The sequence below is a fragment of the Lissotriton vulgaris genome, chromosome 9 (assembly GCF_964263255.1).
Source record: "Lissotriton vulgaris chromosome 9, aLisVul1.2, whole genome shotgun sequence".
Lineage (NCBI taxonomy): Eukaryota > Metazoa > Chordata > Amphibia > Caudata > Salamandridae > Lissotriton > Lissotriton vulgaris.
Window position 1 is genome coordinate 851,210,239 of NC_141697.1, and position 23,060 is coordinate 851,233,298.

At 45.4% G+C, this 23,060-nt stretch overlaps 1 protein-coding gene across 1 annotated transcript in view; it reads left to right on the forward strand.

The window, feature by feature from the left end:
• LOC147692356 (cytochrome P450 2G1-like) overlaps positions 1–23,060 on the forward strand; it is a 452,708-nt gene that overhangs the window by 125,183 nt on the left and 304,465 nt on the right. The window contains exons 3-5 of the mRNA XM_086938582.1: positions 11,748–11,910; positions 14,277–14,429; positions 15,132–15,292. Coding sequence (XP_086794708.1) covers positions 11,748–11,910; positions 14,277–14,429; positions 15,132–15,292 — 477 coding nt within the window. The remainder of the gene's footprint in view (positions 1–11,747; positions 11,911–14,276; positions 14,430–15,131; positions 15,293–23,060) is intronic.

Sequence of the window (23,060 nt, forward strand, 5' to 3'; positions counted from 1 at the left end):
CACATCAAGGTAGGGTTCTCTGAAAGGACGGCATTTGATAACCAAAAACTCCACAGCAGATCTGCACAGATACGAATGGATCGCTCTCTCATTATCCACCCACATCCAGAATATTTTCTTTAACAGCTGTTTGGGTGGTGAAGATCTATTGGCCCAAGCGTCATCCAGGCCTAAATCGCAAAGAAGGCGCTTTACTCCCAGGAGCCAACCGATCTTACACCAGCCCGGGGTTGAGAGAAGTTCGCTTAGTGCATCCGCATAACTTGAAAGTTCAGGGACATTCCATATACGGGCCCACAGAAGGAGGGGACGTAACTTGGCCTGATCGGCTATGGATCGTGTTCCTGTATCAAGTAGTAGAGGTAGAGTGGGAGAGCTGTGGGGGAGCCTCATTAGATCTTTGTGAAACTTGTTCTCCAGATGGGATAGAGTATCAAATTTCTGGGTACCCCACAACTCAGCCCCATACAATGCCGCACTCAGAGCTTTTGCCTTGTAGATATCAAGTATCACCCCGATGGGTTTAAGGGATGAGGCGCGATGTTCTTTTAGGAGGGCGCCCGTAACCCTCCTATGTGTCAAGATGATTTTTTGGTGGTGGGCCTTCCAACTCATGGAATCACAAAGTCTGATTCCTAGGTAATCAAATTCCCTAACCCTTTCTAATGGTACTGAGTCCAGAAATGGCGGGTGGACTGTCTTCCTGGGGGGATTCAGCACCAGGAACTTGGTTTTACTGATGTTGATAGCCAAGCCCCTTGCGTCACAAAAGCCCTGGAACCTCGTTAGCAGGGTTTGGAGGCCCATCGGGGATTTCGAAATCAGCAGGGTATCGTCTGCGAACAGGAGTGTTGGTATCTTCCTGCCCGCCAGGGAGGGAGCATCTGCTGGTAGTTGGAGAAGGTGCTCTACCACTCCGTTTAGGTATAGAGAAAACAGAGTGGGAGCTAGCACTCACCCCTGGCGGACACCCCTGTCAACAGGAATCCGAGAGGTTTTTTGGCCCTGCAGACCCCATCTGATTTGGGCAAAATTGCTTTCATGGAATTTGATGGTTAAGGCCAACAAATACGCGGGCATACCCATACCCTCAAGTACAGCCCACAGTTGGTTACGTGGAACTAGGTCAAAGGCAGTCCGTAAATCGATGAAGGCGAGATACAGACTGCCCTTGCCTAGCTTGACCACTTTCCAATAAAGCATTAGGAAACGGAATGTCTGCTCAATCGTGCCGGTTCCGGATCTGAAACCGGCCTGAAAGTCAGACAAAACCTGCATTTCCTCAGCCCACTGCAGAATCCTCCCCAAAACTACCTTCCCTGCTACCTTCTGGGTGGAGTCAAGCAGACTTATGGGTCGGTAGTTGGCAGGGTCGTCCCTGCAGCCTTTTTTGAAAATGGGGACGACTTCCGCACCCCTCCAAGAATCCGGGAAACCACCACCCTCCAGTGCCTCATTCAGGAGTTTAGCAATATATAAGCTCCACACCTCTACGTTGCTTCGAAGCAAGTCACCGGGGACTCCACCTGGGCCTGCCGCCTTATTAGGGACGATACACCTAATTGCTATTTCCACCTCACTAGGTGAAAAAGTGGGGCCAAGGTGAGGGCTATTATCTGGTACTATATAACTAGAACCCCTACTTGGACCCAAGACCCCCAAGGAGTTAGAGTAGAGTTTTGAAAAATGGGCCAACCAGACTTCCCCTGTGATGTTACATGTTAGCAGGGAATCAACAGGCCTGTCCCTGCCTCTAATCAGAGCCCAGAAAGCCCTTGAATCCTTTCTGGAGCCAGCCTCCATTAAATCGCTCCAGAAATTAGTTTCGTGCGTGTCCTTTGCCACAGCTTGGGTCTTTTTGTAGTTTTTCCTAGCTAATGAGATCAAAGCCGGGTCTTTAGTGCTAACCGCCAGGATAAGCTCACTTTTTGCCAGACGGCAAGCGGGGGAGTACCATTGATCTCTGCCCCTAGTCTCGTTTCTCCGCTTGGACCCACCCCTCCCCTGAGGAACCAAGAATAGATTGCTAAGTGATACAATGGTCTCCACAAATGGCACAAGAATGGGGGTGTCGGAATCCAGCGTGCCTACGACACACTTTGCTTCCATCATTATGGTCTTTACTTGAGCCATTCTTGAATCGTCAGAAGCAACCTTAGCCCATTTCAATCACCTCCCGCAGTTAGATGGAGCAACTTCATGGGATGATTTCCAAATTGCCCGGGGTAATGCTGAGACCCCAGTCTCCCACGGGTGAGCAAGCGATAGGACCAAGGGATTGTGGTCACTGTCCGTGGTTTGTTGGACGACCATATCAAGGACATATTCCCACAGGTTGTAGTTTAGCAATATGTAATCAATTCTGGAGGTGTGACCAACCCTGTTGAATGTGTGCACACCCCCAGTATCTGACTTGCAACGGCCGTTAGTGGCTCTGAGGGCATATTCCAAGCAGAGTGCGTTAATATCAATGGCATTCTGTGTCCATTTCTTAATGGGGTCAAGAGCAAGCAAGGGAATGCCTCTCTTGACGTCATCCTCCCATGTGTCCAAAATGTCATCACTGGCCAGAGGCTCAAAACAACAATTAAAATCCCCAGCCAAGACAATGAAGGAGTCATTATTGCAGCCAGTGAGCTCCTCTTCAACTCCAGTTGAGAACAAGGGGGAAGAATTCCCCGCCCTGGCCCCCCTGAGGTACAGATTAAAAAGCTCTAGAGTCTTGCCCCCCGGGCATTGAATAGTGAGTCTCTGAAGATCTGGGGATGGGGTATTTATATGTTTTACAATGAGCCCCAACGATATACTGACCCAGATAAGAAGGCCACCGGAAGGACGGCCTTTATTGCCTTTGGACCTGGAGGCTGGCACAGAGTAGGTCGTAAAGCCGACCCTGTGGACAGGCTCCAGGCACCAGGTTTCTTGTAGGAGGCAGATCCCAAAAGGCTCCATGAAAGAATTCCAGTCTGGTTTGTCGAAGTTCCGGGCAAGCCCTGCCACATTCCAGCTTAGAATCTTAAGCTGGGAAATGTCTGCCGAGATCTCGCCAGACTGGGGCGCAGAAACTGGGGAAACGGCATGGATGTCACCATCCCGGAAAGACTGGAGAAGAGCTGCAGATGGCGAGGAATCGGGGGCTATCATACTTAAAACTGAGGGAATATTAGAAGAGCAGTCAGTTGTAGGAAGGTGCACCAGATCCTGTGCAAGAGAGACCTGGGTTAAGGACTGGGTCGGAGGGGCAGTACTAGTCACGCCCAAGGTAGTCGACAGAGAGGATCTCCCAGCCTCCAGTGTAAGGCTATTGGATTTAATTAGTAGTGCTGGTACTGGGGGCATTAGGAGTCAGTCGACATCCTCAAGGCTGCCAAACCTGTTTGAAGTTGCAATACCAAGCCAACCTCTGTTTGGATTATACACCTTGGGAGGGTATCCCCAACTGGGCTGTTGGGGGACCGTAGACCAATTACCCCCCTGCGGGCATACAGCACGGGGAGGATAAAAGAATGACAAGGACCTCGGAGCAATGGAGGAGCCCCAATCTTGATTCCCACAAGAACAGATGTGTTTGGCCGTATAGACATCATCAAAGGTTACGACTATACAGTCACCGGGGGTCGATTTCCTTGTGGTTCCCACCCACGGAACTCGACGTACCATTAAGACTCTGCTCCTCCTACCATTGGGGATGGGTCTATAAGTATTGAGCCAATGCATGACTTTGTTATGTAGGGAATGCTGGTGTTCGTGATGGCCAATCTCTAATTCCGGGACACCCGTCAAAACCACCACATAATCATTAGCTTCAGGAGGAAGATCGATGTAACCTCCTCGAAAATTACTCCTGGTATGAGGACCCCCAAAAGAACGAGTAGAAGATTTATTCTGGGGGGCCTGGGCAAGTCGGGAACTAGAGCTAACGGAATTCTGTGCTCTCGGGGCAGCTGACTTGGTGCTAATATGTGATTGTGTTGTTGGAGCATTTGAGGTGTTAGCCCTAGGCTGAAGGGGCGGATTTGCAGTAATAACACTCCTAGTGCGGGGTTTAGGAATAGGCTGGGTAGGACAAGGCACGATAGGATTAGGAGGCAAGCCAGGAATGACTGTGGGAGGTGGGGTAGGAACCTGGGGGACCATGTTACTGTCTATCAAACCCTGGCGTTCAAGGCCTCTCAGGCCAAGAGTGGCCAAGGCAATAATGCTTTTCTCCATCTCGAGGAGGTTGTTCTCTATTCGAGAAAGCCTTAAATCCAGGGGAGATAGAAGATTTTTTAGAGAATCCCAAACCACTCCTATAAATTCCCTCTCCCTTCCTTCTTGGTTATTCCAACCCGGATCTATTCTCTCAGTTGGTAAGGTGCTTCCAGAAACTACGGGGGCTTTCCCCACATTATTTTCGCCACAAAGAGCCAGTGGGGAAGAATAAGACGTATCGGGACTGCCATCAGCTAATGTATTATCAACGATGGACAAGTTACCCCCCTGCGTTGTCATTTTTTTCCGTGGGGAGGTTGGACTGGGGGAACGCTTTCTCTTGTTTAAATTCACCGGGATACTATCAAGGCCACCGTATGAAGTGGAAGCCAAAGAGGTGTCAAAGGATTGTGAAGTAGAGATGGGGGGAACGGGAGGGCTACCCACAACGATGGGCAAGCCGTCAGGCAGAGCGGGTGAGCCTAAAGATGTGGGGGGGATGAACGAAGCTGGAATATCGTGAACATCAACCAACGTTACAACACCCTCCCAATTACAAGTGCGATTAGGAGAAGTAGCAGAAGCTATGTGTCCAAGGGAGGATTTCTTGTGGGAAGCAAATTCGAGTGACAGCTTCCTAGCCGCTTCCAAGTCAAGGGACACTCTAGTTTGCAATTTGTTGATTTCGTGATCTATCGCCTTGTTTGTCCGTGTGAGGAAATCGTCCATGGGCCCATTTTGGACCAACCCTCCCTTGGCCGCCCTATGACGTGTAACGCGGGTACACATGTGGACTAACTATGGCTGGCAACCAGGGCAACAAGAATGGACAGACACAAATCCCAAGTTGCAGGAGGAGGGCGTAAGAGGGGGGGCCCAGACCAGACCGCTCAGACCTCGAACGGCCCGGTCTTTGCCCTGTCTTCGCCCCGGGCTGCGTCCCGCGCTGCGGTAGGGCTGAGTCAATAAATAAGTGGACGAGTGAAAAAGGGGGGGCGTGGCAGCAGGGAGAGCGGACCGGAAGTGGGATAATGGTCTTGCAGGGACTCCTGGGCAATGGAGTCCCCTGCACGCTCGCAGCCCCGCTGTCCGCACTCACCCAGTGGCCTGCTCACAGTCCCTCGCCAGGTGTCCCAAGGTCCAGAGGGGCGAGTTGTGGTGACAGATGCTGGATAAGCCGCCCTCCGTCGGTAAGGTCAATTTCCAAAGTGCCTCCGTGCGCTGAAGTGCGTCCCGCTGCTAGGGTGGTTTCAAGAGCTTTTAGCACTGCTGGGAGGCGGGGGGCGGCAGCAGGGAGAGCGGACCGGAAGTGGGATAATGGTCTTGCAGGGACTCCTGGGCAATGGAGTCCCCTGCACGCTCGCAGCCCCGCTGTCCGCACTCACCCAGTGGCCTGCTCACAGTCCCTCGCCAGGTGTCCCAAGGTCCAGAGGGGCAAAGCGGCACCCGCGGAGCGGGTGCGGCGAGTTGTGGTGACAGATGCTGGATAAGCCGCCCTCCGTCGGTAAGGTCAATTTCCAAAGTGCCTCCGTGCGCTGAAGTGCGTGCCGCTGCTAGGGTGGTTTCAAGAGCTTTTAGCACTGCTGGGAGGCGGGGGGCGGCAGCAGGGAGAGCGGACCGGAAGTGGGATAATGGTCTTGCAGGGACTCCTGGGCAATGGAGTCCCCTGCACGCTCGCAGCCCCGCTGTCCGCACTCACCCAGTGGCCTGCTCACAGTCCCTCGCCAGGTGTCCCAAGGTCCAGAGGGGCGAGTTGTGGTGACAGATGCTGGATAAGCCGCCCTCCGTCGGTAAGGTCAATTTCCAAAGTGCCTCCGTGCGCTGAAGTGCGTCCACCTGTTGTATCTATGGTTCTTACCCCCTAATTACTGGCCCACTCGAAAGGCGAGACGGAGTTTCTTAATTACAAATACAGAGCAAAAAATATTGTGAGGTGTTCTATGGATGCGCCACGACAATTGTAGATGGAGGCGACACCGTCTACGATATCCGAACCCGTTGAGGCCTATAAGAGGTGTGCGGCGTCCCTGGACTGTGGGGTGCATGCCGCATTGGAGTGCATGCAGGCATCTTGATTTCCTGGGCGAAGCGGCTTGCAGCCGGCGTGGATGACCGCTGTTGTGGTACCTGCCGGAGACACTCCGTCTCATGCGACGGCGCTCCTGGGCTTCTGCGGCCGACCTACAGGACCGTGAGGATGAGTGCTGCGCGGAGCTGTTAGAGCCCCATGGAAAAATAAACAAACACTTCGGGCGGTCGTGGATGTGAGCACACAGCTGAGCTGAGCAAGAAGCAGCTGGCCCGGCGCGGGGATCCCTGACAGTGCAATGCTGCGGCTGGGACCCAGACTGCGAGGTCCCGTCTCCCCCCTTCCATTCCGTGCCCGGGGGGCTTACCGGACCAGTTGTATGTATCACAGCTTGCCCTGAATACAGAAATACATCACAGCTGAACTCCGCCCTATCCGCTGAGAAGCGTATCACTTCGTTTTGGGATCTAACCGAAGGGCATGCACACACGATTCTGGAATCCACTCGTGGCTACAGATGCAGCCGCCTTGTGTCCTTTTGATACACCATATGGTGGGCGGTTGCCATCTTGAAACCGGTGGACCGGGCCCTCTGGAAAACGGGGCTGTGTCATTGGTTCTGGTTGATGCGGTGAAGCAGGACCAAAAAAGGTTCAACACTATTACAGCTCTGCTGGATTAGAGGAATATGCATCGCAAGAAGTCGAGAAGCTGCTGAGTCCTCGGGTGAGTGCTTGCTGTCCTGCCCCCTCATTGCTCGTGCTTGCTGTCCTGCCACCCCTCTTTGCTCGTGCTTGCTGTCCTGCCCCCCTAGTTGCTCGTGCTTGCGGTACTGCCCCACTCGTTGATCATGCTTGCTGTCCTGCCCCTCCTCATTGCTTGTGCTTGCTGTCTTGCCCCCTCGTTACTTGTGCTTGCTGTCCTGCCCCCTCGTTGCTCGTGCTTGATCTCCTGCCCCCCTCGTTGCTTGTGCTTGCTGTCCTGCCCCCTTGTTGCTTGTGCTTGCTGTCCTCCCCCCCTCGTTGCTTGTGCTTGCTGTCCTTCCCCCCCCTCGTTGCTCATGCTTGCTGTCCTGCCCCCCCTCGTTGCTTGTGCTTGCTGTCCTTCCCCCTCGTTGTTCATGCTTGCTGTCTTGCCCCCTAGTTGCTTGTGCTTGCTCTCCTGCCCCCCTCATTGCTTGTGCCTGCTCTCCTGCCCCCTTGTTGCTTGTGCTTGCTGTCCTGCCCCCTCGTTGCTTGTTTTTTTGGCGTTCTCCAGTTACTGGTGAATATTTAGCACTGCCACCCCCACCTATTTGAACTTGCTGTCCTCATTCACCCAGCTTGAATGGGCCATTACCCTCCTTACACACTCAAACCCCTCTCCGGTCCTTCCACTTTCTCCAGCCAACTTGAACTAACTCTCTCCGTCGTGATCTGGCAACCACCCTCCTCACCTGAACCCACTCCTGCGCATGGTGGCCGGTGTGGATCGTCTCTTTTTTTACGAGTCACAACCTGCTGTGAGACTGGTGGCCTTCCTTCCAACCAATGGGAATGGAGTGCTTTCATTGCCCAATGGCATTGCGTTGCGCTGTGATTAGCTAAAGACATGCCTGAAACAGGTGGCAAAGGGGTAAGACCAGTTTAGATAACTGCAGATCTTTTTGTTTTGAAAACATCATGCATTGCCATTTTAAATGTGCACATCCAAATCTACCAGCACTTGCAGTAAAATATTTCGAAACATTTTAGTAACACAATGGATTTGCTGTGCTCCTTGAGTGAGTACACTCATTAAATGTGGTGTAATTCAGTAACTCTGTGAATTGTGTACTGTGCACGGATGATGTTGCATTACATTTTCAAATTATTTCTGGAAGTGCTTCAAATTTAAATCTACCACTTGAGCTAATGCGATAGCGCTGATACAGGTAATGGATTGGTAGGATTTCTTTGCACCGCCAACGGATACCTATTCTGACTGCAGTAATTATGTGCCTTGAGGGTAATACTATCCTATTGTACTGATAAAGACCATGCTTGCAAATAACAACTGGGTTCAAAACGTTGGCGTAATTTGTTGGCTGGATATTTAACATTCAATCTGTGGCTTTGTCTGTGTGTGTGGCTCTGCCTTTGTGTGTGTGTGGCTCTGTCTGTGTGTGTGTGTGTGGCTGTCTGTGTGTGTGTGGCTCTGTCTGTGTGTGTGTGGCTCTGTCTGTGTGTGTGTGGCTCTGTCTGTGTGTGGCTCTGCTGTGTGTGTGTGTGTGGCTGTGTGGCTCTGTGTCCGCTAATACTCTCTACTACTCTATAATGCTCACCTATTGCCATTGTAAATGACAATACTATTTAATTATGTTTAATAAAATGAAAACATGAAAAAAATGCCATTTGCAATGCCAATGGCTCTAACTTTAATAAAGCCAAAACCATTGCATTGTAAATGCTTGTTTCTCTCTCTTGTTCTTGTTCAAAGTCCAATGAGGAAAAATAAGCGCTGGTCCCAAAATATTAGTTTTGATGGGTTCCACCTTCAACAACTGGCACAAAGTAAACATTGCTATTAGTTTTTATGGATTGTAGTGATGGATGTACACATGTCAATATAACTTATTCAAACACAAATGATACATGCTAGTAAAACAATGGTGGTCTTAAACTTGAATGACTCCAAGCATGTCAGGGAGCTGTGGTATTATAGCATTGCACAAGGAATACATTTTCAGGTTAAACACATCAAAGCTGACAGAACTGCATGTGTAAAAAATTATGGCTGTGTAAAAAATTATGTCCGGGGCATGTTGCAGTGAAAACAAATGAAGGTAATGAGGTAGGTGCAACACACTGGCAAAAAATACAGATGGGCATGCTTTGGCTAAACAATATTGAGAGCATTATACGTTTCCAAATTTTAATAGAATAAAAAAAATGTGCGAAGTCGAAGAAGATTTACGACTGCTGCATTGATAACCATGTATAAAAGAGCATGAAGTTGGAGAGATGTGGGAATACATTTACAGACATTCACAATTGTTGTGAAGTCAATGAGAAATTCTACTACTACAGCTCCGTGCGCCGCACTGCATCAAAAGAGCATTAGGATAGGCCAGTACTTCGTAGGATATGCTACTAAATGTATCTGGTGATACAGCTTTAGGACAAATCACTCACTAGGAACATGGGGGCATATCATCAAGGCAAGGCAATAAACTTATCGCCGCTTTAGCATCCGTTTTCGGATGAAAAGCAGCAAGAAGTTTATCGCCTTATCAGCAAAGATAGGCTATCGCGTGTTTTTCTGACTTAGCGCACGTAACATCAACGCCCACCTTTGCATCGAAAATGAGATGCAAAGTGGGCGTATCACTCTGAAATTACCAGGGAAATGTCGCTAAGGGACATACCGCCTGATTCATGAAGCAAAATTGAACTCGCAAAGGGCAAGATTCTCAGAATCTTGCCTTTTGCGAGTGCAATTTTGGCATTTGGGATTCACAATCCCAAATGCAAAAATCGCTAATGAGGAATTAGCAAATATGCGAGGATTAGCATTTAAGGAATCTCTATTAGAGATTCCTTAAATGCTATTCATGACACTTGCAAAAATTGTGATTTAGCAAAATTGGGCCGCTATTTACAGAGAGGTCAGACCTCTCGGTAAATAGCAAAAACATAGAAAAATGCTTTTAAAAGCATTTTTCTAAGTTGCATGTTGCACACACACATGTCCTTTGGACATGTGTGTGCGCAACACCTGTTCAAATGTGCATTTTAGGGGTGCTACAGGGTGTCCTTTGGACACCCCTGGCACCCTTAAAATCGCTATCTGATTTGCGAGTAGCAAATTGCTACTCGCAAATAAGGGATACTCCCCATTCATTCCTACGGGCCTTTTGGCCCATAGGAATGAATGGGGAGTTACAGCCTGATTCATGTACGGGCCGTTTTGCGTGGCCCTAATAGCGAATCATAGCGACTCGCTATTGAGGACACGCAAAACGGCATTGATGTAGGAATTGCTAAATCAATAGCGATTCCTACATGTTCTCTATTTGCGAGTAGCAATTTGCTACTCGCAAAAAAAGGAATAACTCCCCATTCATTCCTATGGGCCAAAAGGCCCATAGGAATGAATGGGGAGTATCCCTTATTTGCGAGTAGCAATTTGCTACTCGCAAATCAGATAGCGATTTTAAGGGTGCCAGGGGTGTCCAAAGGACACCCTGTAGCACCCCTAAAATGCACATTTGAACAGGTGTTGCGCACACACATGTCCAAAGGACATGTGTGTGTGCAACATGCAACTTAGAAAAATGCTTTTAAAAGCATTTTTCTATGTTTTTGCTATTTACCGAGAGGTCTGACCTCTCGGTAAATAGCGGCCCAATTTTGCTAAATCACAATTTTTGCAAGTGTCATGAATAGCATTTAAGGAATCTCTAATAGAGATTCCTTAAATGCTAATCCTCGCATATTTGCTAATTCCTCATTAGCGATTTTTGCATTTGGGATTGTGAATCCCAAATGCCAAAATTGCACTCGCAAAAGGCAAGATTCTGAGAATCTTGCCCTTTGCGAGTTCAATTTTGCTTCATGAATCAGGCGGTTATTCCTTTTTTTGCGAGTAGCAAATTGCTACTCGCAAATAGAGAACATGTAGGAATCGCTATTGATTTAGCAATTCCTACATGAATGCCGTTTTGCGTGTCCTCAATAGCGAGTCGCTATGATTCGCTATTAGGGCCACGCAAAACGGCCCGTACATGAATCAGGCTGATAACTTCTATTAGCAATCTGCACGCTAACCAGTGCAACGATGTTAAAAGGAGCGCTAACCGCGCTCATTACAGGTTTCCTTACGCCTGCTTTTCTTGTTACTAAACAATGTTGGCCTGTGGGTGGTGGATTATAGGGCTGAGACCACCCAGCCCTATTAACATGGTATCGCCTGTCGTTCTGTGTTTATCACTGGATTTCCAGTGATAAACGCACCTTTTGGCAACTATCGCTGGTTTATTTAGCGCATCAGGGATAAGTGTTGCTGATAGTATGCTATCTCGGCAATATAAATCAGTGATAGCCTGCAATAATTATCCTAGCGCTAAGTGAGCTTAGCGATAATTATCGCCTGGCCTTGCTGATAGGCCCCATAGTGCCCAAATGCTGCCCTGAACCCTAAATGCTAATCCATCGGAAACAAACTAATGAGTTAGGGGCATCACACTTGCACATAAAAGCACACCACCACTAAGGGTGCAAAACTCAAAGGCAGACTGGAAATCCTTCCCATCTAACAGCCCCATTTCTCCCAAATGTACATTTTCATTCCTCCAAATCTGCAGACCCCCATCCCACCTCCCCAAATTCACAGAAACGTTCACCATCTTTTTGGCTCACATTAGACTTGATCACCTTTGCCTCACCAGAATGGGATACTTAAACATATTGTTTAACCACTCCAACAAAAAACATGACTATAGAAAAAAGTGTTTGCACAGGATATTGGAGGGCTTAATTGTTTATTTTAATTTTTGTTCACACAGCTGAGAAAAAAATACGGGGATTTGTTTACAATTTATTTGGGCCTTCGTCGAGTTATTGTGATATGTGGATATGAAAACGTTAGAAAAGCGCTGATTGATCAGGGAGAAGATTTCCTTGGGCGAGGAGCGATGCCAAGCGGTGACAAGGTCTACAAACAGTATGGTGAGCAATAAATATATTGGATCAGCTATGTTATGTGTTCTACCGGGGCAGCACAGTCTGTATGATTCTGACCTGTCCCCAGCTCAGAATCATAAAGATTGTGCTGCCCGGTTTGTAGGATAAGCCTAAAAGTTATAATAAAAAATCACAAGGAGGGAGAGAGGGATGATAAAAGTCCAGCACACCTGCCCCCAGGGATGTAGGTATACGTGAAGGTGTGAGGTTCCTGTAGGAAGGTTGGTCAGGGAATGCCTGAAGGATCAAGTCAGAGTGATCTAGTCCTTCAAGAGCAAGGGCCCTTACACCTCCCCAATGGGTGGCATGCTTCATTATTGGGCAGCTCCTTGTTGGGCCAGCCCTGCAAATGACCAACGGGCCCCGCAGGGGGGCTCTTTGCTGGAACTCTTTTAAACTGCCATTGTGAAGTACGAGTGTGAAGGTGAGGGTGCTGTGAATGAGCAGAGTGGTGAGTTTAAAAATAACTTATAGGGAATTATAAGTCAAACTTTAATGTGTAAGACCCTAGGTTATGTTAAAAAGAAGTGTAGGCCAGAGTGGATATAATGGTCCATATTAGCTCAAAGTGTAAATATTGGTCAACATGTTTCTTGCCGGTAAAGTCATGAAAGATCTATGGCAATTTGTCAGGACCCTGGGATAATAATAATCTAAATTACTCAAAGGGGGCAGTCAGAGGCACATGTGTCATCTAGTGCCATGCCATACCCAACACATCACCACAGACACTACCCAGATCAGGCCTATGTGAGATCATAGCAGGTGTAGCCCTGACAAGGCCAATAGCATTTGCAGCCTAGATGGAGTCAATGTGATAATCACAGCAGGTGCAAGTCCAACCAGGCAGATGGCATTTGCATCCCTGATCAGGCCAGGAACCAGTTTTGAGAGACCAGAAAGACCATGTGCAGAGTTCTTTGCTCCTAGACTGTTCTCACATAATAGTCTCTATCTGGATATCCCTCAGTCACTGGGATATTTAGGATTTTGTTTCTCTCCTGGACAGTCTCTTCTCCTGAAGGCCCAGGTAGACTCCTTCCCTCTGTGTCCACACAAGCAGGCTGGTAGACTTTGAGTAAGATACTCAGCTCCTCCAACAGAAAGTACAGATTTCAGGTAATGCTCTCTCGACTTCAGGAGACTGGCTGTACAGCAGACACTAGCTCTGGTTGTAGAGCAGTCATTAAATTACTCTGTGAAGCATTCTCTTCCCTGGTTATGAAGGACATGGAATTGGAACAAAGTGGAATAGTTTTAGTTAGCTTTTTATACACATTTCCTAGAAAGGTGCCTCTGGATCCACTGTCTCACACTGCAGAACTGGTTTTGGATGTCCCTCTTTTCCAGAGTCTACCTTAAGCTGCTCCTAAAATCGCCCTTGAGTAGGGTGATGCATTCACACCAGCTAGCACTGGGGCTGTCTCAAGAGATCCACAATATTGACACAATGAAGTGTGAGGTTTCTGCACCTGGCTTTCGTCAGTCCAACTGATGCAATATTCAACGGTGGGCAAAAGTGCATGCCTGACCTAGATATCGCCCCATCTTTCACAACAGAAACTGCAATCTTACTCCCCGCTGCTACCATCAACCAAATGGCAGTGCTCAGGGAGCATTATTCTGTAGGTCCTTCCTAACAAAAAACCTTTAGATATTTCAAAGGGTAGCTCAGCTTCCATCCACCTCACTTCAACATCAACACGTTCACTGTTTGGAAAAGCTGCCCTCACCCTCCATCTTGTGCAGAGCCAGTACAGCTGTATCAAAAATGGATACCACTGGACTCAGTATTTAGCCTCATTCATACATATGCTAAACACTCTAAACATACACTCACTCTCAACACACACATAGGATGCCAGCACAAGGTCTGTTTATACACATAGCAGTGGAATGTTACAAAAGTGGGCTGGTAAGCCTCACTCCAAGTTATATAGAGAAAATATCTGGCCACACTATTAATGTTCCAATACAAAAGACAGCATCCTGGCACCACTGCATTATGTACTACATCCAAGACAGTCCTCTGTCCACAATAAGGACACACTTAGTGTGCCCCTCCAGTTCATTGTCTAGAGCCAGAACCTTACACAATCAAGGGCATCCCAAGGTCTCTGCCCATGTGCTAGATTAATGTCATGCTAGGGCAAAAATATGTCAGGTAAAAAAAATAGGCACTGTTTGACACTCAAGAACGGAGTACACATCCTGTATTTTATGAAGGAGACATAGCTGGCCCACAAATGGTCAACATACTATGTTGAACTAACAGCACTGTATGTGAGCTATGGTCTTGCTTCAAAGCCACTAATGGGTCAGTAAATAATAGGTGTTGACTTGTTTTCTAGGAGTTGCATTCACTAACAACATGGCACGTTGGAAGCAGATGCGACGCTTTACCCTCATGACCCTGAAAGATTTTGGAATGGGGAAAAAAAGCACGGAGGAGCTTATCCTGGATGAAATACATTGTCTTTTGGGAGAGTTGAGAAAGATGAAAGGTGGGTATTGATGGTTTTAAAAAGAGGAAAACTAAACTGCTAACAGGCGCATTATATTTTGAGGGGCTTTTGGTGAAACACAATGGAATTTACTGGTTCTCCTAAGACTTTGCTTTGATAATGAATAAGAAGCCATACCTTAATGGGCCCAGATTTCCTAAATCAGTGGCTCTTACCTGTTTGGCTTCTTTGGACCCCCACTTAATCACTACTGGATTGCAGGGTTTCCCACTGAATCGTTTTTGGAACCTGGAGACCCACTGGGTCATTGTTGGTATCTGGGGACCTTATCAGAGCAATTTTGATGATTTCATTTGGAAAACTGTATGAAAAATAGAACTACAAGGATTCATCAAAAAATACAGAAATGGTGAAATATTTAATTTAATTGGCAAATACATTTAAATTATTTTTTAATGGACTGTTGTGGTACAGGATGGCAAAATGTTGTTGCTGCCACCCTAGTTACTGACAGCTGACTCTTCTAGATCTAGGTAAGGGCCTAATTGAGTTATAATACACACTACAAGTGTGTTATGATAAATGACAATTGAAATGGAATGTGTTAGGGAATTGTTATTGACAAATGACTGTACTTGTGAGTTTGCAAATAACCACACAATTCATAATAAGTGAGACCTAGCATAAATAACATGGGCTATGTCTAAGTAATGACAACAATGTTTTCTTCCCATGAACTAGGGTTACCTTTTGACCCAAGGGAACTTTTTGGATGTGTCACTTCTAACGTTGTTTGCGCCATTATGATTGGAAAGCGATATGACTTTGAAGATCCTGAACTTCATTCTTTGATACATATGATCAATGACTGCTTTCATGGAATGAGCAGCTTCTGGGGACAGGTAAGACCCGCTGGTGAGAAGAAATGAAATCAGTCGGTAGTGTTATTATGCATCAAGCTCATATTTAGTATCATCATATGAGAGATCACATATATGCAGCAAGAGAGGTCAGAACAGTTAAAAAAAGGCATTCATGAGAGATAATCACCATTTGACACAACATACTAGACTCCTCACTTCTTCTTAATCTAGATCCACCAATCACCTCTAAGTCTGCTCAGTAGCAGTGTCAACTGTGGACTGACATTGCCTCACTATCCCTTATTTAGTAGTGGTCTTCACAATCAATGTCTATACTTATGTCAGTTTTTAAGGTCAAATTCAGTTGATTACCCAAGAGATAATGATCTCCTTTCTTCCTTCTCCTAATCCAGCTTTTCCTTTAGCAGGTTTTAATTTGTAGTTAGCAAAGCAAACGCACAGACCAGAAGGTAAAAGATAACCCCAGAGGACAGCAAGACAGCAACAAGAATTGTTAAAAAAAATAATTATTGAGCAGATACATAAGGTGTTCAAAAACATTAATTACTGATAGACATCAACTATTATACATCATAGATTGTATCTTTAAGATCTTATGTTGTTTCAGCTAGACATTCATAAGCAATGTTATTCCATCAGTAAAAGTACATTTAGGGGCCGATTATGATGACGTTTGGAAACTGTCCGAATAGTTTCCAAACGAATTGGGTCCTGTGAGACCAGATGACTGATTATGATGCCTACCAACATCATTCGGTCGGACTCGCATTGACTTCAATGGGAGCCTATGTTCTGTATGTGAGCACAGGATCCCACTGAGAAAACCGGTGGTTGGGGAAAACCTTGCACCCTGCGATGGGCACCTCATAGTGCCTGCCACATTGTACATGGTTGGGAAGAGGAGTCCCTTGGGTACCCTCATGGGCCACATTCGGACACTTCCAAGTGAAAGAGGGCCCACAACGGGCCTCCAAACAGCGATTCTGAAAGCTGTCTCGTCTCGGGCAAACAAAATCGTAACAGCTGTCCGAATCGGTCATCGTGATACCTCGACCGGAAACTGGCTCCATAAAGCTGTACAAATTGGCTCTGAAAGACTCAGACTGCCCGGATGTCTTTCGTAACCCATTCGGACTGCTTCAATGGGTTTCGGGCATCATAATCGGTCACTGGGAAAACTGAGCGATTCGGTAGGAAACAAGCAGGGCTCGAGTCGGGGTACCACGCGGGTGGACGGCGTCCCCCCACTTATTTTACCAGGTGGGACACTGTCCCCCCTGCCTAACAGCTGGACTTCACTCTTTGGCCTCTCTGAGACGAGATCGGAGCGCACCTTTCGTGACGTCACTTCCGGTGACAGCCTCCCCCACTTCTCTTTTTAGGACTCGTGCCCTGGAAACAAGGGTTCTGAATCAGATTCTACAATACCGAACCTCATCCGGAGCACTACCTAACGACATTGCAGTCGGGCCGTAAGTCAGGTTCCACTCTCCAGCTTACCATTCCCAGAAAAAAATTATTTCTATTCTTTTTTTGACATTTTTTACTCAGAAAGAAATGCATTAGAAAATCTCCTCAAGATGCGAATGTGCCTAAAATAAACATACTATCATATTTCTGCAAGCAATGATTTCCTGTTGATAAATAAGGTACAGTCTGCTGGATTCCGCTCCGGTTTACATTGGAAAATCTCTGTAAAGTGCGAACATGCCTAGATTAAAGTTATTGTTATTTTTTTTGCGAATTAGGGTATTCTGTTCACAAATAAAGTGAACAGAGTAAATAAAGTGCATCATGCCAGATTCCACTCTCTGATCTGCCATGTAAACATTCTACAATATTCAATGGTGCACAAAATATATACCTACCAAGTTACAAACCTAACCTTTTTATCAAAAATTATAGCAGCGTCTATGATCTGAAATATATTTTATAAAGTGACTAGTTAAAAGTGATGATCAGTAAAAGTGCAACCGTGCCTTAATACTTTTCCTACTATCTCCTTATACCGTATGCTACACACAATATACCACAGTACATTTTGCAGAATCATATGCTGTATCATTTTCTATTCCCTCCATAAACTACCATGAAGAAACAAGATTTTTTATACCCCTAACCCTTTTTGCAAATGCCTCTTCAAAGTTCTTTGTTCAAATCATTTTAATATGCCCCTCTTGATAGGCTGGTACTCTAGATGTCTTCCAATTCTGCAGAATCAGGGATCAAGCAACTAAAGAGGCAATCAAAATAAATGTTCACTCTCTTTAGCCAATGGCATAATCTGACTCCACCTCAGAAACCCAAAGAGCGCCACACTTGCCTCCGGTTCTATCCTACTCTGCAATTCAATACTTATGGCAGAATATATATTTTCCCAACAACTTACAACCTTTGGGCCGGTAGAAAAGCATGGTACCAGTCCCTCATCCCCTGATACTGTCATTGGAAGCAACAATCTTCTATTTCTGGATATATGCAATGGAGGGGCTTAGGAGTGTAATATGCGGACCAGGGTGACAAAAAGGACATCCTCTTAAAGTACGCTGCTTTTAAGGCCATATTGTCTAATTCCAAAATCGACTGCCACAGAGAAGTGTATTGTGGTACCAGAGTGATCTTATCCCAAAAGAATTCACCAGCTGGCACTCTCCCTGATTCCACAGTACTCTGTACCAGTTACCCAATCCCCTTTAACTTCATCCTAAATAAAGCGCCCATTACTGAGGAGGAGACTGCACTCAACAGAAGACAATATTTTAGCAAAAGGTGCGTTATCTGCTTGAACCCAAAGAAAAACAGGTTACATCGATTGCCGAACCTTTCTTGAGGATCTTGCCAGGCAATACATCCCCCCCTCACCAATAAATGTCCCAGATCTTTAAAGCCATTTGTGTTCCAAAATCTTACATGACTGTTTGGTATTTCTAAACCCAAAACTTTACATTCATTAAGCTGCAAATATCCATACACTGCAGACAGCGTGCTCGAGGAATAAAATGCTTGAAGTCTAGCACAATATTCCTGAAGTGTTTTATATCTCGTCTTTTTTGGAAAATGTGGCCATCTTGATAAGATCCGGGAGCTGGGATCCAGCTTCCAGCACCATCTTTTCCTCCAAAAAACAGTCCAGCGACCCCTTGTTGTCTACTTTTTGAACTATAGGAAAGGCTTCTTAGTAGGAGTATACTTGCGGCAATGCCAATCCTCCCTGACTTATGTCTAGTTGAAGCACTGAAAGTTTAAGCCTCAAGACCTTCTTGTTCCAAATGAAACATTCAAAAAGCATTTCTAATCCTTTAAATAGGTCATACTAATTTTGATGGGAAAGTTAGTAAAAAAAATCAACATGAGTAAAATGGACAGTTTTATAAGAGCTACTCATCTTTTTAGTGTAACAGAATGAAACGTCCACCTGTCCAATAAATGCTTGATCTTTTTCATCATACCCACATAATTCAGATGGTAAATCTCTGCATAACAATTGGTAACATATATCCCTAAATATCAAATTAGTTTGGAAGAGAAAGCCTGCTGCTAAAGATTCAGAGGAAGATTGCTTAAAGAGGTATTTAATAAAAGCAGTTCCACTTTATTTTGGTTAATACACCAATCGATTCTCTCAATGTAATTTTAATATTTTTCTCTTCTGGCCTTAAGTATTAAATCTTGTCACCCGCAAATAGTTTTAACTTAGCCATTCTCATTACAGATGCTTCTATATCTGGATTTACCCTGACCCAGATTGTCAGGGTTCAATACAAAAGGTAAATAAAATGGGGGACAAAGAACACACCTGCTGAGTTTCACTATTTCTCTCAACTACGCCTGCTAAATTAGAATTAATAAACCTTTTTGTTTGAGCCCCCTGATATATACTGAGGAGCTTAATGATGAATTGAGCAGGAAAGCCAAACTTCGCGAAGCCATAAAACAGAGCATCCCAATTTACTGGGTCAACCTCCTCTGCAACAACCATCATTATTAGAGTGGGCTTCTGATTCCCTTAAAAGAAATCCAATATATACCCTGAAAACCAGTATAAGAGGACATCCACTTGCCAGCTCCAAACCCGATCTGATCCTAATGAATTACAGTCTGGACACTGAAGTAATACGATTTGCCCAAATTTTCATTAAACATTTGTAATCTGTATTCAATAAGCTGATTGGGTGGTATTAATTTAGCTCCCCAGGGTTCTTTTTCTTCTGTACAAAACTTACAATTACTCATTATTTAATAACTGATGGAACCTCTCCCCTTCTTTTAAAAAGTTACAAAGTTCTATTAGAAAAAGTGCTAATTTGGTAGAAAATGCTTTAAAAAATCTCTGACTGAGGGCCATGATTTCCACAAGCCTTCCCACAAGGCATTGAGGCCAAGGCCTGATGAATTTCTAATACTGCTATATCTACTGCTAGTATCTCTAACTGTATGTTTGAGAAATGTGGTAGTCTTATAGGCTGAAATAAATGATGCATACTTTTCTTTGAGCCCCTATCTTTAGTAGCATACAGAATAGTATAATGCTGTAAAATGAGTTTAGACACCTCATCCTTTTCAGAGACCAAGACCCCTGACTCAGGTTCCTGTAGCTCGACGATCAATGCGGCCTCCTGCTTGACCCTGGTTAACCAAGTGAGGAACTTCCCTAATATTTGGCTTTCATCATACACCTTCTGTTGGAACAGCCACAAGCTTACGATTTCCTCTAAAATGCAGAATTCTGGTAGCTCACGATTAGCTTTGGCCAACTGTGTTTCCGTTAACGCTTGTGGCCCGCAGAACAAGTCTTGATCTGCAAAGCTGCATCAACTGCAGATTGGAGCTCTGTTATATGTGTTGCTCGACTTTTAAATTGTGAAGCCATAAATACCATTATCTGACCCAGTATTGCTGCCTTGAAAGCTCCCCAAACTGAAAATAGTGATGCAGTACCCTTATTTAGCTGAAAGAACTCTGTGATGTATATCGTTATACTTGCTACCCACTCCTGATTGGAGAGGTCCATCTGCCACCTGGACCTCTCCCTTTTCCGTGCCTCCACTTCTATTTCAATACCAACCAGTGAGTGATCTGAAAATGAATTAGCCCAAATTTCTGAAGTCACACATTTAAGAGAATGTGAAATAAGAAAATATTTTATAAGAGAAGCTGACTGGAAAGAACGAGAAAAACAAGTGTACTGTGAGAGTCCTGGATGAGCACTACACCATGGATTAATTAGCTGATTATCCTGCTTCATTACATTTAATACCTTTTTAGTCCTCAGCTTCAGCTGTTTTTTTTTTGTTTGAAGTGTGCCATATTAAATCCTGGATAAAGTTAAACCCCGCCCCCCTATAATTATAGGACCCACTGCTCCCATGGCCAAATCGTTGATTTGCATAATTGTATGAGGGTCATCCACTATGGGGGTAGAATAATTCACAAAGTTAAGAAGGTTACTAATAACTAACTGTAATCCAGATCCAACTGTTATTGGGATCCCTGCACACTCCCAAACCATTCCTCGCCCCAGATACATTTCTACCCTCGTTAGACCAATCCTGCAGAAGCAAAAAATGCCTTGCAGTAATATTTCAGGATAAACAGAATGGGTGAATTATCTTTAAGGTGAGTCTCCTTAAAAAATAGAACTTGTGGGGAAAAAGAAGTTAACCACCTGATTAAGCCTCCATTCTTTTGCTTGTTGGACATTCCATTAACAATACATGATATTATTCGTACTTTAACACCCATTGCCCTGGGAGCCTACTCTTAATTGAACCCTCTTTCTAAAAAGATTTCTAAGAATTAGATTTGCCCCAATGATTCTGCTAATTTTTACTATGCATTCTCCCCTCCACCCTGAACCTCTCCCACCCAAAGACACCTTGGGGCCCTCCCATGCCCCGGCCCCAAGCGAGATGGGATGGCCCACAACACCCCTCTCAAAGCACATACAACGCAATTTCCTATGCACACAAAAATCAATTTAGGTACAAAATGTATTTTAAACAGACATCCAGTAAGTTCCGTTCTAGAAAATAATATTTTCCGCTTCTTTTGTTTGAGCAATATTCCGCTGTTTTATTGCCCACAAAAATCTTTTCGCCAGCCGACACGTGTTTCGTCAGAGTACAGATTGCTCTGACTCTTCAGGGCTTTCTTGTAATGATGGCGAATATTGTAATCCCGCTTAACCGGTGATAATTCCAACCCGGTAAGGGTATCGTGGACGTTCAATGGTTGAAAAAAGTCTTCCTACGAATCTTCGGTAGTTTTGATTGGGACGCAGTCACAATATCTATAAAAATCCGTGTTATTACACTGGTGGCCGTATCTAGAAGCGCGTAGGTAAACAGAACATAATCGGTATAATCCGCTCTTCACTATTGATAAATATGTGCTTCAATGCAGGCGAGGTAATCTTCTAACGGCGTGTGTCCTGCGTTTATTACACCCAGTCCGTATGTCCCTGGACCTCGGGCCGTGTAGAGACCGCGAATCCGGCGATCTGTCTTTCCAGTCTTCGCGGTAAAGTGGTATACGCCCTCCCTGGGTGTCATGGTGCTGCACCTCAGGTGAACACACAACCCCCATCCCCACTGTCAACATATTCCTTACATTCATTATAACCATCTGTTTCAATTTTCCTACTCACATTTCACAGCTACATATTTAGTTGGAGATCTTTTTAAGCAACTTCTGTGCATCATCTAGATTGGCAAACATGTGAAATTGGCCTTTAACCAGTACCCTTAATTTGAACTGTTGAGCAACTGCTGCCTGCGCACCCTGCACTTTAAGCAAGTATAGTAACTTTACAAATTCTTTCTTACGGAGTGCTGCTGCCACCGACATGTCAGCGGAAATATGTCAGCAAGGTACTTCATCGGTTGAGATTTGTTTCTTATAAATGGCTCTCGCTAGAATCCGTCCTTTCATGCGAAAGTCAGCAAAATTTACTGAAATCGTACGTGGCAGCTTAGTGTTTGGAAATGGCTGAGCAGGACCCTATGTGTCGTTGTGATTGTCATATCACCTAAATATTCATGTAAAACATTCTTCTTAATTAATGCATCTACCCATTGAAGGACCTGCACAACTTCCAAGCCCTCTGGACTCCTACCAGACACATATTAGAGCAGCGTGAATGGTTTTACAGCTCATCTATTTTACTCTCAATTGAAGAAGTTTCCTTCCTTACTAGGTTGACTTGTTCCTGCCTGACATTCATATGGTCTCGTAGCTGCGAGACTCTTGATTTTGCCTCCTGAATTCTTACAGGAAAACAGTGCTTATTCAATTTTAGATAGCCATAGTTGTATGGATGCTATTTCCATTGCTCGTTCAGCTTTTAATTCTTGAATTTCATCCAGAATAAGGTTCAGCATAGTCTTTATATCTCCCTGTATGATAGCCTTCTTTCCTTGCTGCTGATTTGAGCAATGCACCTCCTGGGATCCTGCTGCTTCCAGAGACAGAGATCTGGCTGTCCCAAGTTTAAACCAGCCACCAAGGATAGAGACAGAAACTGTGCTCGCACTGATGATCGAGCATATGTTGTTTGCTGAGTATTGCTGTCCTGCAACTGTGCTGCCTGCAATAAGACTTATCATAGAAGTCTGCATACTTGCAGGAAGCCCTAATTTGGCATGAAATAAAGGCCCCTGAAACTTAAACAGTTTTGCTTTCCCTTTTGTGAAGAGCGGGTATTATTTTGGCTTTCCTTGGGTCGAGCTAGTGCTTTCTTCATTACTATCCACCGTGGGTAGATTTTTTTTTGCCTTCATTCTGGAAA